General features: G+C 40.4%; 1 protein-coding gene across 2 annotated transcripts; it reads right to left on the bottom strand.

Annotated features, from left to right (window-relative positions):
• Positions 1 to 321: 321 nt before the first annotated feature.
• Positions 322 to 15,109, bottom strand: LOC146478248 (serine protease 23-like). 2 transcript variants are annotated; one of them, XM_085111784.1, is made up of 3 exons: positions 15,023 to 15,109; positions 2,636 to 3,460; positions 322 to 1,615 (listed from the first exon to the last, which is right to left on the bottom strand). In XM_085111784.1, the coding sequence occupies exons 2-3, from the start codon at positions 3,388 to 3,390 to the stop codon at positions 1,195 to 1,197; spliced, it is 1,176 nt and encodes a 391-aa protein (XP_084967910.1). In that variant the 5' UTR covers positions 3,391 to 3,460; positions 15,023 to 15,109; the 3' UTR covers positions 322 to 1,194. The 2 variants fall into 2 exon arrangements, with proteins under 2 accessions (XP_084967910.1, XP_084967911.1); XM_085111785.1 differs by lacking the exon at positions 15,023 to 15,109 and adding an exon at positions 11,754 to 11,977.
• Positions 15,110 to 15,569: the final 460 nt, after the last annotated feature.

Genomic DNA, 15,569 nt, shown 5'->3' with positions numbered 1-15,569 from the left:
GGAATTTGGGATTCGGTTGGATTTTGTGGAGGGAGGAAAAACGGAGTACACCGAGAAAAACCCTCGGAGCAGGGACGAGAACCAACAACAAACTCAACCCATTTATGACGCCGAGTCTGGCATGGGAATCGAACCCGGGCCACATTGGCGGGAGGCGAGTGCTCTCACCACTGCGCCATCCCTGCTCCCGAAATAATTTGTAAGGACAAGGAATGTCATTTTCGTTTTGCCAAATGACACAAAGGTCGAGGTCGTGAATTGAACAGGTCGCATCTAGAAGACGAAAAGTACTTGATCACAAAAAGTTGGCACAGGTTTCATTGTAATTCAAAACGTCAGTGTTTTATTGCAAATCTATCGATCGATCAACGCGTTTGGTTAATTACTTAAAAATGACTACCTACAACGATACAATTTCTTAAGCTTATCAGAGTGGTATATTTTGATTTAACTTATGTTACATCACTAAGAAAATCTTTTCACAAACCATCTTACATAAAATTTTCAAATATAACACCTGTACTATATGTGCGTTCAAAGAACTTTTTGAAGAGCTTATTTTGGGAGAGGGCTTGTTTTTTAGGGTGTACATACATTTGAGTGACTGCTTTTCCAACACACTCCAACCTTGATTTTCCAAAATCCCATAACGACTGTGTTTTACACCGGCTGTCAATCATTACTAACCCGGACGAAAAGAAAGAAACGAAACGAACGCTAAATGCACTTGCCGGGGCGTCTACAAAGAGATGATTTAATGCATCTGTACGTTGGGTTCTGGGGTTAGAGCGTTATTGAAAGACGCAGAAATTAATATAATTAAAAATTATTGTACATATAAAAAAGGGCTTCGATATTTGGGTAATATTTTGCATTGTTTTCAAATGTTTTGTTTACATTCTCTAACTATAAAGATTCTTTTCTAAGTCTTGCTTTATTATACATATAATGAGGCAAACAAGTTTTTCTTTTCCTCCCTTTGCAAATGAAAGAAAGTAGAGGAGAAAATTTCACATAGTTTAAGTTCTTGTTCCTGTTCATTGCGATAAAATATTTAGTACAGACCACCGTCGCTTGCTTATATCATAGTTACATTATGCGTGTGGACTGGAATAGAAAGTCAAATCCCATTCAATGCATGCGAGCTTTCAACGTAACCAAGGAAACCAATCCTTTGAATTTCCATGGCATCTTCTACCGCACGCCTTCACACCGTGCGTCTCTGCTCCTGTCGCGGCGTTTCCTTGAGTGGCGCCGTCGTCGCCGTCTCCGTCTTTCTTTTATGACCCTTTTACACGATTCGCCTCCCAGACGCTTCATCCAGGTACAAATGTGGAACACGTCGTTTTCTTTCAAGCGTAGAGCAGCGTTGTAATTGACCTGCCAAGACCATCTGAAGTAATTGAAGAAAGCGCTGCGATAAGAGCACGTGACTCTGGGACGGCTTCTCTTAAGGATGTCACGATTCCCAGAAAACACACCTACAACGTAACGTTCAAATTTCTTGCCATGATCCCTCCTGTGAAATTCGTAGACTCCGGCTCCTGACGAACCTCTCTCGGCATCGCAACAGTGAAACAGCATGCTGGCGTTCAGGTCAACAACGCGGCATCTTCTGAAAGGAGTAGATAATAGAACGTTTAAGTTCTTCAAATAATTGCCCATTTCACAGGTAACTGCAACACTGTTTCACCATAGTTAGAACTCAAAGTGCTGATACAGTGATACTCCTTGGGGTGATTCGACCCTGACGGTGGAGCTATTTGGATCATAATCTAGGTGAAACGGCCCCGTCAGAAACCTTTGCAATTTTTGCCCAAGGGTGCAATATTTTGGGGCCCAATTAAAAGGGCCAAATAAGCCCCTCCCCTTTCGAGAAACAGCACTGTATTTTCTAACGACACGGTCCCATGTATGAGGTGGTCCACATTTTGAATTTGATTTAAAAATTGCCAAGTGCGACCATTGACTAATTTTTTTTCTTGTTTTTCACGTTGCGCGTGCTTTCACTAACAGCTATATATGCTCCACTGCTCACTATATAAATTACAAAGTACGCGTTATTCCTTGGTTCGCTCTGACGAGGGGCTAACGCTCGAAACGTCAACACACGAATCTCTTTACGGTGGCCAAGTTACATTATCAACTCTGTTGATAAAACCAATTCGTTAAAACCATTCATTTCCACTCACCCACGGATGCAACATCACAGTTTCTTTGGAAACTAACCCATTTAAATGAAAACTCGTATTGAACAGTTATTCCCATTGGTAGCGTGCACCAGGCTGTATGACACCAGGGATATTTTCAAGTGTGTCCATTTAATTGAAAGTTACTGAGTAGGACTTTTCCGGCTGTGCTGCTGTTTTTTTTCTTCATATCTTTTGCAACATGAAATCTGAGATTTTTCCATTTCTGTGTCTGACTCTTAGTGACCAGCGTCCGATTTTTCCTTACTGGAAAAAATCCACACTACTTCTTGAGACATCAGGTAATGGGGATAAAGCAAATGTTCACCGGCCAAAGAAAGGTTTCGATTTTAAACAAATTTTCGTAACTAGTTTAATAAGCATTATAGAGAGAGAAGTGAGGAGAAAATGCATGTTGAAATATTGCTTTAAATTATTGCCGATACCTGTACAACACTGTCCCCTCCTTCCTATCATCGTCAAACGCAGTGAAATGGATGGCTCTGTGAGCGCAGGCAGTCTTATAAAAGAACGTTCTACTTGGAGCAATAGGCAGGAAACAGCGACTGTGGTTCTTGGCGAGCTTAATCAGGGCATAATCGTACATTGTGGCACTCAGATCACTTCCATTCTTCCACTGCTTGGGAACCTTAGTGTAGCTGACAGCGTGCCATTCTGTGGTGCCATTTCGCAACAGGAACCCCACTCTCAGACTTCTGTAACCATGGACGTAATGGCTACCGTTGTGAAGACAATGAGCTGACGTCAGGACATGTCGTGGAGATACAAGAACCCCTGAACAGCCTGTCGAGATCATAACTGCTGCTTCAAAGGGACATTTTTCGATATAATTTTTCGGTACGACCTGGCGATCATCGTGATGAAACAGGCGTCGTTTGGATCGGTGTTTCACTACTCTCGTTCGGGAATTTGCCCGGGACGATTCAAAACTTTCGAAGTGCGTTTCGTCCGCGCCAATTTCAAAATCCCGTTGCTGGATGCTTTCCTGTTGGTTTATAAGTAAAGCTTTTTCCAGTGATGCCATCTTCTTGTAAAGATTTCGGGAGTCAATGGCGCTCTGCCTCGACGATTCTTTGTTATTGTGCCACGCTTGGGTCGCTTGAATGCTCTCCTTGGATAGACAGAGTATTATCAAAGCTCTCGCTAGCGACACAATGAGATATCCAAGCGAAATAGCCATGAGACACGTTATAAGGACCTCGTGAACGTAACCAACTCTTGAGCGATGTCTGAAATGACGCTCTTTCAACCTGCAACAGAACAACATTCTATCAAGTTCAAACTATATCCTAAAACATTAATTTCTCAAAGAAGTCATAAAAATACATTATAACGGTTCTTTAGCTTCGAAGCACAGGAAACCAAAGCCTTCATATGTAAAACAGGCTCATTGAAAGGAGAACAAAGGCGTGTACAAATGAAGCTAATAAGATGTAGAGTCTGTATTGTTTAGTGGAATCAGTGCTATAAGCCTTTGAGCCCACCAACAAACTCTAAGATTTAGTTTTTGTGTTTTTCTTAATAAAATAAGAGCCAAACAAGCACTTCCGTGGCTAAAGAGCTGGTTTTATTTCAATAAATTCAGGAACGTCATAAAAATGTGAGGCTTAAAGCACGTAGTAAAGTGTAGCCGGATTACGAATTTTACTGACTTACGATTGGTGAAAATTAAATGGCTACTTAAATTGCGATCAATCACTTATTTTAGGTCTCACCGCAGGCATTGTTGACAAGAACATATCTTAGTTTGATAGAAAAATCAGGGTGATTGTGGTCACGAATGATCAAAAAGGAAAAAGAGAAAAAGAAATTGAAAAGAAAAGAAGGGGGAACGATAAAAGTTCTCAAGCCAAAATAAGCTTAGAGCCGAGTAAATGAAGGAAATAAGAAATCAATACCAAAAGAATAGATAAAACAAAAGCTAAACACGAAGAAAAAGTAACGACAACAGTTTTGTGGCACTCAGGATACAGTGATATTAAAACCTCAGCGTAAGGCGTCGGGTTAGTAAAAGTATGACCTTCCAAATGATAAATTAAGGCTGAGCAGTACCCTGCCATGGTGCTGTTTATTATTTTTTACAAGGTCGTCCTATCTTTTCCATGATTCTGTGGACGAAATCCTAAAGTGTGACCATTCAAATGAAAGACATTAAGCAGTAATTTCCTGTGTTGTTCAGGATTTTTATGCTTAACAAGGTAGTTTTTGTCGGCGAAATCCTTAATTAAATCCTTAATGAATGATTGCTTCGCTTTGCAATGAGAAGCTAAGCATCGTTTTGTGTTGCGACTCTCTTGTGGTACTTCTTTGTTGCTACCATACAATACTTGCTCATCTTATTTACTGAGTGCAGTGATTAAAAGTTTTAGCTGCCGGGATTAATTGAAGGTTCTAGCCTGCTCTTAAATTCAGACTGTCTCGGGACACGGCCTAGGCACTGAAATTATCTTGAAAAAGCCACGTACGTTGTGCCGTTTGTAAATGGACTGAAAAAGGTACAAATAAAAGCGACACTTGGTATTGCAATGTGCACTAGAACAATTTGTGCTGATTCACTGATGCAAAATTTGCTGTTAAAAAAACATATAACCTACATTGCCGGCAAAAAAAACCGATGTAACGGTCAGTTCTAGAAAGCTTAAGATGTCACTATGTTAATACCTTTCTTCCGGTCTAAAGGGCTCAAATACACAGATGGTATTTTGACCATTTTTTTCTGTCGCTTAAACCGAAATCGTGCAGTGATTTTCAAGAAACTTTGATCGGTTCATTGAAGCCCCATGCATCGTTAAGTCTGCAAAACACTTGAAAAATTTCTCCCCGCGGTCTTAGCGATAGACTAGCGGTCACGGTCATCTCGTTGTTGTTTTGATGTTTCAGTTGTTAAATCAAAAACCCTGTGGCTCTCATCAGGAGCTAAGTGCATGAACAAACATGCGTGTTGTGCGGTGATTTCTTTGCTGACAAAGCACCTAGTAAAATGAATCCCTGAGCGTGGTAAGTATTTAATGAATTCTTTGGGGCGTAGAAAGCGGCGCTCCCTTCTCAAAGACCGCGCTTGATTTTCCGAAAAACAAAATTGATTTTCTAGTTCTGGAAAAGAAATGATGTTCACGTGGGGTTTTTGACAATACGTTTTCAGGATGGGGGATGGCTTTGGGGATATTAGTGTGAACGCGTTACTGGTCAGAAATCTGACGTGTTTGGGATTTACCGAATAGTAGCCCGCGCCACAGACGGACCGTATAACCCCTGTCGTCGCAGGTTACATAACAGCGGCTGCCTGAGAAACACGATGGCACAAAAAATGTTCTCAGAAAAGTGAGATCTATCGTTACGAGCTATTCGGATCCTCAGTTTAGCTGGGGTTGGCTGTAATGGCGTAGCTATAGCTGCACCAAACAGTTTGTTTCGGTGGAATTTGCGCTCGAAAGGCTGATTGCCTGTCTCAGAAATTTGGATTAAATTGTGAGGAAAAACTAGCGTTTTCTTTAACTGCGTGTCAGCTCTAACTTTCGTAACTATAGAAGCTATGTTAGGGTTATCTGTTTTGTTTTCGGCGAGGTAAATACTAGTATTTTTGGACTTTTTGGGTTCCAAGCCAACCAGACATTCGAGGAAAAATATTCCTTTCCCTATTAACAGTCAATCCGCCTTAAATCCGGCCAAAAGAGTTTTTATGTGTCTCAGAGTGTAGAAGAAAAGATGAAATGCAATAACCTAATTTTTTGTCTTTTTCTAAATTGTTTTTGACACTCTGAATACGATCAATTTATAAAACTAGCCTTAGATCTTCGTTTCTGTATTTCTTTTAGGTCCTTAAAGTGACACATTGTATCAAATTGTAATGTCCCCAGTCAACATACGAATTAAAATTGACTCTTTACTTTAAATTGACTAACAGCACTCGCTTATATTGTTATTTTCAGGGTAGAATGATTAAGACAGGTCAGAATGACGGCTTGTTCACCTGTTTCCGATAAATATTCTCCGAACAGTAATTATGGGAAGGATGTCCAAGAATTTTAGCTAACCTCCGTTACCAAACAAACAGAAGATCTCAAAACGTTATGGCTTTGACTTTGGGACGTCTAATGGTAGAATTTTTATCTTACGCTTTTGGGTAATCGATCCAGCAAGTCTGGTCGGAGAGGCTTTAAATGAGTTAAAATTATTTTGTATGACGTCATGCCGAATCGTAGGTTATGGATAAGGGCATAACCTCCGTTACCTCAGTATTTCTGGTGAACAACACAGCCATAGGTCCAGATGTTTATGTCATACTGATAAGTTCAATTACTGCTGTTCCAAAGAAAATCGTTCCTTTTGAATGATTATTTTGAGAAATATTGAGTTGGAAGAATCAAAATAATAACCTCCGTTACCGAGCGTTACCAATAACCTCCGTTACCAAGTATTGAAAAAATGTTCAGAACAAATAAACACGTCATTGTAATGACATAAATAGAATAGTTTTGAAGTCACGCAGTAAATGAGACGCTATATGATACCTCTTTGCATTGCGAAATGTCTCTTTCTGTTATTACTGCTTTCCGTGAGACACACGTGGCACAAGGATTTCGACGAAGAAGCTCTTTCTTAAGCTCCACTTGACGATTTTCTACATAAATACAAAGGTAAATACATTATCTTTATATTTTACAAAGGCATTCCTTATCAAAGGACTCCACGAGAGTTATTTCATACAATAATAATCTATTATATCAAAGTAACGAAAATAGTAACGGAGGTTATTTCTGAATGGATCAGAGATGTCACGCTATTATTCGAGTATCTTGAAGCAGGGGAAATGTTAGGGCAAGGAAATGATTCAAGCGTTCAACTAAGATACTGTTTACTTGGATATCAGTCGTTAAAAGTATTTAATAGTCCATAGGCTAGTAGATTTCCGCAAATTGATATAAGCTCCCTGCTTTTAGATAAATGGCACCTAAAACGCGCGCCGAAATTCAGAAAGCCTATCGAGAAAGGAAAAGGGAAGAAGAAGGCGTGGCAAAAAAGCCTAGGAAAACAAGAAGTGAGATTCAGCGGGCCTACCGAGAAAGGAAGAAGTTGGAAAACAACGAAACGTACCTGCAACGGGAAAGAGATCGAAAAAGGCAAGCCTACATCCCCGCTTCTCTTCTTAATGAAAATGAAACAGCCAAGCGGAGGAAATCAAACAGGGAAAAGGCGAAGCGTTTCAGAGAAAGAAGAATGCAAAGCAAACAACCTACCACTTCGACAGGAGATGCAAACCAGCCCCATAAAATGGTTGTGAAGATGGATTTCAAAGGGAAAAAAACAGCCTTGACCAGAAAACGGATAAGTAGAGGGGTGGCTAAGGCTCACAAAAAAATTAAAAGCCTCCAAGAGAAGAACGTCCAACTGCAACGAAAAACATGGACGTTGAAGAAGCAACTGCAGCGAAAGTCCAAGGTGAAGTCCAAGTCCAAGGAGAAAACAAAATCCGCCACCGAAGAAAAGTCTCCAAAAACACCGCGCAGCAAAGCAAACTCAACACTGAGGAAGGCAGGAATGAGCCCGCGAACAGTGCCACGCATTATTCGAAAGCAACTGATTTTTGCTCAAGCTGTGTCGGACGAGGTCAAGCAAGCTTTGCAGAAGGGACCACAAAAAAGTAACACTCGGCGCGGGCTTACAGCCAGTGTTGTATCTGGTGGTGGAATCCTAAAAAAATACCGTTGTCTTCGTTTCGTTAATAAGTTGACGGGGATTAGCAGAGATTTGTTGTCCAAGGTGAATAAAAAGTTATCGTATTCATCCAGAAGGCGCCTTCCAGAAGAGTCAAAGAAACTGACTGACGCCATAGTTGCGTTTTTAGAAAGGGGAGACAACTCTCGTGTTATGCCAGGGAAGGATGACTTTGTAAATTGTAATGGCGAAAAGGTGCAGAAACACTACCTGAACGACTACATTCACAATCTGCATTCCAAGTTCAGGGCAGAAAATCCTAATATAAGGGTTGGCAAAACAGCCTTTGCCCAGAGAAGGCCGAGATATATCATACCGACATCGTTTAGCTCGCGCCGCACGTGTCTATGCCAGCACCACCAAAACATGTCGCTCAAGCTACGAGCCTTAAAAACCTTGGGTGTCCAAGTGAGCACAAGTCCTGATGTCTTTATAGCAAATTATAAAGACGAGGATGCAGTGCAAGAATTGGTCAACAAACTCCCGGCACGCGTAAACTTCAGCCACTGGAAAAGGGTGGATGTAGATGGAAAGAAGAAGATGAAGATTCTGGCTGTGGATATGGAAAAAGAGAAATTTGGAGAGCTGTTTAGAAAGGAAGTGGAATCATTCAGAGGACACGCAAAAAGAGTGCAGATTCAGTACGAGCAGCTGAAAATTTTGAAAGAAAACCTCGCTGATGAGGAGGCAATCGTGCAGATGGATTTCGCAGAAAACTACACCTGCCAGTCCTTAGAAGAAGTGCAGTCCGCATATTGGAATGCATCAATGGTGACCCTCCATCCCGCAGTTGCGTACTACCGGTCTGAAGATGGGCAAGTGTCCCACAAGAGCAGGGTCTTCGTTTCCGATGAATTGGGGCACAATTCAGCAACCGTGTTTGCGTTCATTAAAGAACTTATCCCGCATTTAAAAAGCATACTTCCACAGATTAAGCATATTCATTACTACACCGACAGCCCCACCTCTCAATACAGAAATAAAACAATATTTTATTTGCTGAGTCACCACAAAGAGCTGTTTGGAGTCAACGCATCCTGGAACTACTTTGAAGCTGGCCATGGCAAAGGTCCTTGTGATGGTGTTGGAGGCTCTGTCAAACGCATGGCCGATGAAGCAGTCCGCCAACAGAAGGTAACTATCCAAGATGCCTCTGACTTCTTCGCTTGGACGCAGCAGCACCAGTCTTCAAGCTCTGTTGCTTTCTCCTTTGTTTCCAAGGAGACGTGTAGTGCAGCTCAATCAGAAATTGAGAAATTTGGAGAGCTGAAACCTGTACCAGGCACAATGTCTGTTCACGCCGTCGCAGCCATCGCTCCTGGGAAGGTCATCACAAGAGAAACATCCTGCCACTGCCAGCAGTGCTTCACCAATGGCATATTCAATCCAGAATCGCCATGCTTGTGGAAGCAACATCTCCTCAAGGAGTGTCCGGAGGAAGCAGAAGTCGTCCCTGTGGTTGGAGACTGGGTGGCTGCTGTGTACGATGATAAATGGTATGTGGGCAAAGTACTGGCAGTTGATCTGGCCGAAAACGATGCCCACATATCATTCATGCACGACTCAAGAAAGCAAGCTGGATTCATAAAATGGCCAACCCCAGCCGATATGATCTGGATGGACTTCAAGTCTGTCCTGGCTGTAATCGAGCCTCCTGTCCCTTGTGGAAAAACCCAACGGCAGTACAAGCTAAACGTGGACACCGTATCCATGATTGAAAGCCTGTTTGATCGCCACCAAGCAAACATGTAGCTGAACTGCTGAACAGTTTTGTGATTGACTTCAGAAGCAAAACTGGCCTTACAGCAACACAGATGATATGAGGGTCACAACTGAGTAACCTCCGTTACCATTAACGTTAACGTTTTCCCTATATGTTATATGGACAGAGTGATCATGTAATAATTAATCTCGTGTGAGACAATTTTAATCAATCCTTCTAGAAGCTGAAATGCAAAATTTACAAATAGCGTGGATCAATAATTCTTTTTCAAGCGAGAAAAGTGAGTTTTACATGATGTAAACAGACAAAATTCAGATCAAACGGGAAGTTTTCTAGACTTACTGCTTTCTAATCAATTCAATTTAGTCACAATGTTTCATATAAGAATGGTAGATATAAAAAGATAAACACAATGTTTAAAAATTATGGCAAATAGTTGTTAGAGTTTTACAGTACAAATGGTAACCTCCGTTACCTTTTCCGTTACCAGAAGAAAACGAAATTTACAAAAAAAGTTCGAATTTTTTAAGGAAATGTCTAATTGAAATTCATTTATATGTAGACCCTGATTTTATTTAAATGTATTTCGATGGTTTATATGATCCTTTGTAGGAAATGCAAGAATCTGAAGTTTCTCAGAGTAATTTTTGTCGCAAATTTGGTGAGTGCATGAGATCTTCATGTACGCTTTAAGAAGTTAAAATTGGAAAGATATTTAACACTATTGGTAGCAAAATGTTCAGAAACGTTATTGAAATGCATTTCAATGCAATAAAGTATCATGATTAACGTGATATCGAAGTCTTAGAAGCTTTTGTATAGGAGACGCCTGATAATCTGTTGTTATTTTTTGTGTCAGGACCCTTCCAGTAAAAAGGTCACATTTTTTGAAGATTAACATGCTACATGACAGAACTTTCAGAAATATCGTCCCGATATACTACAAAACTCGAAAACACATCGTCTGAAGTTGTTTGAGGAAATTGATTTTTCATCATTCTTCTATTTTTAATGGCCTGGTTTAAGGCGGATTGGCTGTAAAATATTCTACGATACTCCAAACAGATCAAACAATGTAAGCTATACCGTCTTGTCTTATGAGAAAGGTCATTATAAACGATCTGTGAATACAGGAGGAAGCATTTTTCTCATCGGGTGCACGGGTGTACTGATTTAGTGATAGATACCACAACAGAGGAACAAAAGTTGGAATCCAAATTGGTACCAGAGGCCAAGATCACGTTAAGATGCCGCTTCACAAGAGATCGTTGATTTGCCAAGGGTCAATGCTGACAAGTCAAGTGCTTTCATTTGCTAAGAATTCAAAACTTAATGACAAACACAACACAGGCTACAATCTACAGTGAACCTCTCGATGGGTATTTCCGAAGAAATCGAAGACGCGAAGATCACCGCTGAAAAAACGAAGATCTCAAGATTGAAGTGAAGATCTGAAAATTTACCAAATTGTCAAATTGAACATTCAGATGTATATTAAAACTGTCAAAAGTCGTAAACGCTAGCATGTTAAAATGGGGTTAAAACGTCGCCAAAGAATCCAACAATCCTTTATAGTTTCAATAACTGTTTATATTGCTTTTCGTGAATTTAAACAGTGAGTTCTGCGATTTGCTATTGAAGTGAAATATTTATCACTTGTGAATAACACTGAATAAACGTTTAAACCATTTCAATCCAAAAAACGAAGATCTTCCTAAAAAAACGAAGATTTTCGAAAAAATCGCGAAGAAAACGGAAACCGTGGGTACTCATAGAGAGGGTCTACAGTCTTGATTGCCTGTACTATAATTGACTTGATTCGCAACACTCCTTAAAATCGCCTATATCTTGAGACCATAGCTATGTCGTCAAGATTGAATTTGTTTGTACAATGGCAGTTCAAAATGCTGCAATATTTACAGCAAGACAGATTAAAAGATTAGCGACTGAGTTTGTTTGCAACGAAGATTTTCTGCACAAGTGCCTTCACGGCACCGCACGAACTTTTTAAGCCGTGCGGTCGAATCTCATAGACCTCATAAAGTGTTTATCAAATTCATCACTAGAAACTCATGAGTTGTAAGTAAAACAAAAAAGATACGTACCGCCCAAACTCGAGGAACAGGCTGAAATTTAGCGGGATATCATGAAACTGGGGTTTCCTGCAAATTATCGCACCTTGAACGTGTGGCAAGTGATCCTTTTTAAATTTAAAGGTGAATTATCATCTTGGCTCTGATGAAATCAAGGCGGAGTCACGCAATGATGTACACAAGTCACGGAAACACGAGGACTTTGAAAAAAAATGTTATTTCACACAAGCAAAAAAAAAAACAAACAAATCCACATCGAAAAACTGTTGAATTATACAACAAATAGACAGCAATGAACGTTATTTTACTGACTGAAACGCATTGCTGAAAAAGCTTAGTCTCAGGCCGTATAGGTGGCCAAGTTTTCGCTTCTCAAGTGATTTCCTGTTCTTGCGGCTTGTTTATTCATGCAGTGTCAGAGAAAGACTACCAGCTGAAAGACTTGCGGTTTGCTTGTTAAGTTAAGGTTATCAACCAGTTTCGGACCGTAAGGCGAGACTATGAAAATATCAAAATTATCCACCTCCTAGGCAGACACGGAGCATGTACGCGTGCGAAAGCCAACTTTCCTTCACGATAGTCGTAGCTCGCCACATGCTAAAATCATATTACAGTTACTACCAGCTGACATCACACGCTACTGCGGGCGGTGTTGAAGAAAGTTCCTGCGGATCCTTCCAGATTCTGTGAGACGTATCAATCTGACGGGCTTTGGCTTTCAGGCCCAAATTTAGTCCTTTTTTATTATTTTTTTAACAAGATAATTGGCTTTCAGTGATCCTCTCCATTGGCACGCGATGTTAAAAGGTCGACAGTGACAAATTGCAACGTTTTGACGATATCATCTTGCAACATCATCTTGTGACCATTCTAGACTTTGGCCAACGTAAGAGTGGTCTGGCGGCACAACTCTACTGGTAATTCCGTAGAGTGTGGCACTACCTCCCCCCCCCCCCCCCACCTCACCCAGATCTTAGGGTTAGTGGGGAGTAGTAGGGGGGGAGCACTCTCGAGCGCTTGACTTGCTTCTGTTAGTGAAACGAAATATGAGGGGGGAGGGGACGGACAACAGGGACCCCCTCAGAGATCCGCCACTGAAAATGGCCATTAACCCTCTAACCCGCAATATCAAAGAACACATTCCCTTATCTTGTCCTCATACTTTTCTTACAAACGTACTGTGGAGAAGTTATTAAAATATCAAGAAAATTCACCTTGGGTGATCATATACTTAATTCTCATGACCTCAGGGGTTGAATAAGCGTTGATATTACAAGGAGAAATTTGATACTGATCACTGTCCTGTTAGGGTAGTTGATACCGTCTGTAGCTGAGAGATACGATCACATATAGATGTGTCGAGCCAGAAGGGAAGAAGGATGTTTGTTTTGTTAACCATTTTGTTTATATCTAAGGAAACGTGCAAAGTGTACTATAGCGGGACTGTTAAAGGTGATGGAATCAGGCCCAGTCTAACTGTTTATTGTTTTCTTTATGCTTAGTTTCTCCGTGGACATCACGAAAACGCACGTACATAGCACGAAATACAGTTGTGGACGAGCAAAGCGGAAAACCGCGAGATTTTAATTTGATTTTCTTCCTGAGTTAAGCCGGTACTTACCAAGTGCTATAGACTGCTTCGTGTTATTCCCGAAGACTTGCTTAATATTTTGGATCAGTGTTCCGTTGATAATGCTATTTGCTTACTTAGCACTTCAGATTTTCAGTTGACTTCCGGGATCAGATTTTCAAATTGGAAATTGGAAAGGAGCCCGTTTTATGTTTATTGAGGACCTCGATCCCAAAGCTTTAATTCCCTTATAAAATGTCGACCTCCAAAATTGAAAACATTCTGTCTACTTTTGTATCTCGCGTGATTAAACTTGCGATCTCCACTGTTTTGCTTCTCACATCGCATTCAAATCGTTCCCAAGCCGGTCCTCTCTCTTCCTCCTGAAATCGCCCGACGTGATCACCATTTCCCGCCTTTTTCCGCGTAGGTTTTCGACGTGAGGGGGACTGTTTCTGTTGTCCCATATCATGAACACACGTACGTTGACATTTGTCTTGGGCCGGGGCTGCTTTTTCACAGTTGATTTTTTCAGGTTCACGTTCTTTTGCTGAATTTATGACTAGTGGTTAAAACAGAGCGGAATCCTATTTCTCGAGTTTTCAAACTCGATCGGCTGTAATTGACGCTTGACAGGAATATTAAAAATCCTTAATTTTTCTGTCTTAAGGAAATTGGAGGTCACATTTTATAATTACTAACTCTAATGTTTGTTATACACATCGCTTCTCATATGGCATGCAGACGGCCACAGTACAAAAAAAAAGAAGTGAGAATTAGTGTGAAGGATATAGCTTTCACATGCACGATCACACAAACGGAAAAGTATATTCCTCTGCTCCAAAACTGATTTAATTTTGTTCTGAATAGTCTGAAACTGTGGCTTAATGTTTATTCAATACAAGGCGAACGATTTTAAGTAAAATTTATGGCTAAAGAATCTATTGTATAATCAAATTGTACCAGCGAAGTCAAATATGGCCAGGTAATAATCGCACGAAGACATGAGCTAGTAAAATAACTGACGCACCATTAAAATAAATACGTTCAGTCTTCTTCCTGGTGAGCTTATGAAAAAATTCTGCCCTCCCACATTCAGTACTGGACAAGGGAAGTTTCCCCTCAGAGGAATTCCCTGTTGAGTGGTCGCTGTTAAAGCTTTCTACAGAAAACCCGAAACGTGAATTAAATCGCGTTTTCTATTTAATTAAGTTCCATCTTCGGACATCGTTGGCTATAGTTATTTCTTTCTTAGTATGGGTTTCTGTATATGTGGACCACTTTCTACTAAAAGCCACATCATCATTAATGTCATTACTCACTGCAAGAACCCTGTGTTCTTTTACGATTGACATGGCATTGCCTCTAACATATTCAAGTTAAAAAAAATGATTTTTAAGAAATCTAAATAATTCTTTTTTGTCCTCAGCCAGCAAAGAAACATTATTTTGTTTTCGTCTCTTTTTCTCTTGTCCTACTCCAGCAGTTATGCTACTAAAATAAAAAGGAGCCGTTGCGGAGCTTGCGGGTCGGAACTAGCTTTTAGGAACACGACCCAAACTTTGGCGTATAAAACGGTTTTTACAAACGAACCACCGGCTAAAACTATACACAACAGGTGTAGAGCATTAAGGAAAAGAAGAACCAGAATATAGAACCCCACACGACTCTATCTGCATGAACTTAAAAAAACAAGGAAATCACAGCTTACCAGTTTATCCTCTATCCTCCTCGACTACTTGAATAATAGAGAAGTGAAGAATTATTGCCTGCTTTATAGTGAAGAGTTCATTATGAGTTTCCGGTTTATTTATTACATGTTCCCGGCGATATGTCTACCCCTAGTTTCGACACCTTTCGTCACCTTCTACGTTCAACAGCAGTTTAATTGCCTGTCTGCGTAAAAACCTTTTCGTTCCAACTTCCGATTTTTGCACGAAAGAAGAGGTTTGGTGCGTGACTTTCGAAGGACCCCGCAGGGAAAAATGATAGAGCTAGAATGAAGGGGAAAAAAATGGACATCGGCTTAAACAAAAAAAACTCAAGATTCAGAGGACAGCTTTTTCAAGACGTTTTCTTTTTGTAAACTTATATCTTGAAAAGCTTCCAAAATTTGATAGTTATGGTGATTTGCGGTTTTTTCTGCGGCTAGCCTATTTGGCGACATCTGCTAAGGGCTTCACAGGTGTTCAATTTGTCATAATATACTCATCATTAACAATAGATGCTTCGGTTAAGTTTCTACCCGAAAACTAATT

Source organism: Pavona decussata, unplaced genomic scaffold (genome assembly GCF_977016875.1).
Source record: "Pavona decussata unplaced genomic scaffold, jaPavDecu1.1 SCAFFOLD_64, whole genome shotgun sequence".
Taxonomy (NCBI): Eukaryota; Metazoa; Cnidaria; class Anthozoa; order Scleractinia; family Agariciidae; genus Pavona; species Pavona decussata.
The sequence above is the reverse complement of the archived record's forward strand: the minus strand, read 5'-3'. Positions and strand labels throughout refer to the sequence as shown.

Excerpts from the sequence above, each read along its gene's own strand:
- LOC146478248 (XM_085111784.1), bottom strand. The coding sequence starts at position 3,390 with ATGGCTATTTCGCTTGGATATCTCATTGTGTCGCTAGCGAGAGCTTTG. Across the intron at positions 1,616-2,635 it reads GAGGGGACAGTGTTGTACAG|AAGATGCCGCGTTGTTGACC; the intron begins GTATCGGCAATA and ends TACTCCTTTCAG.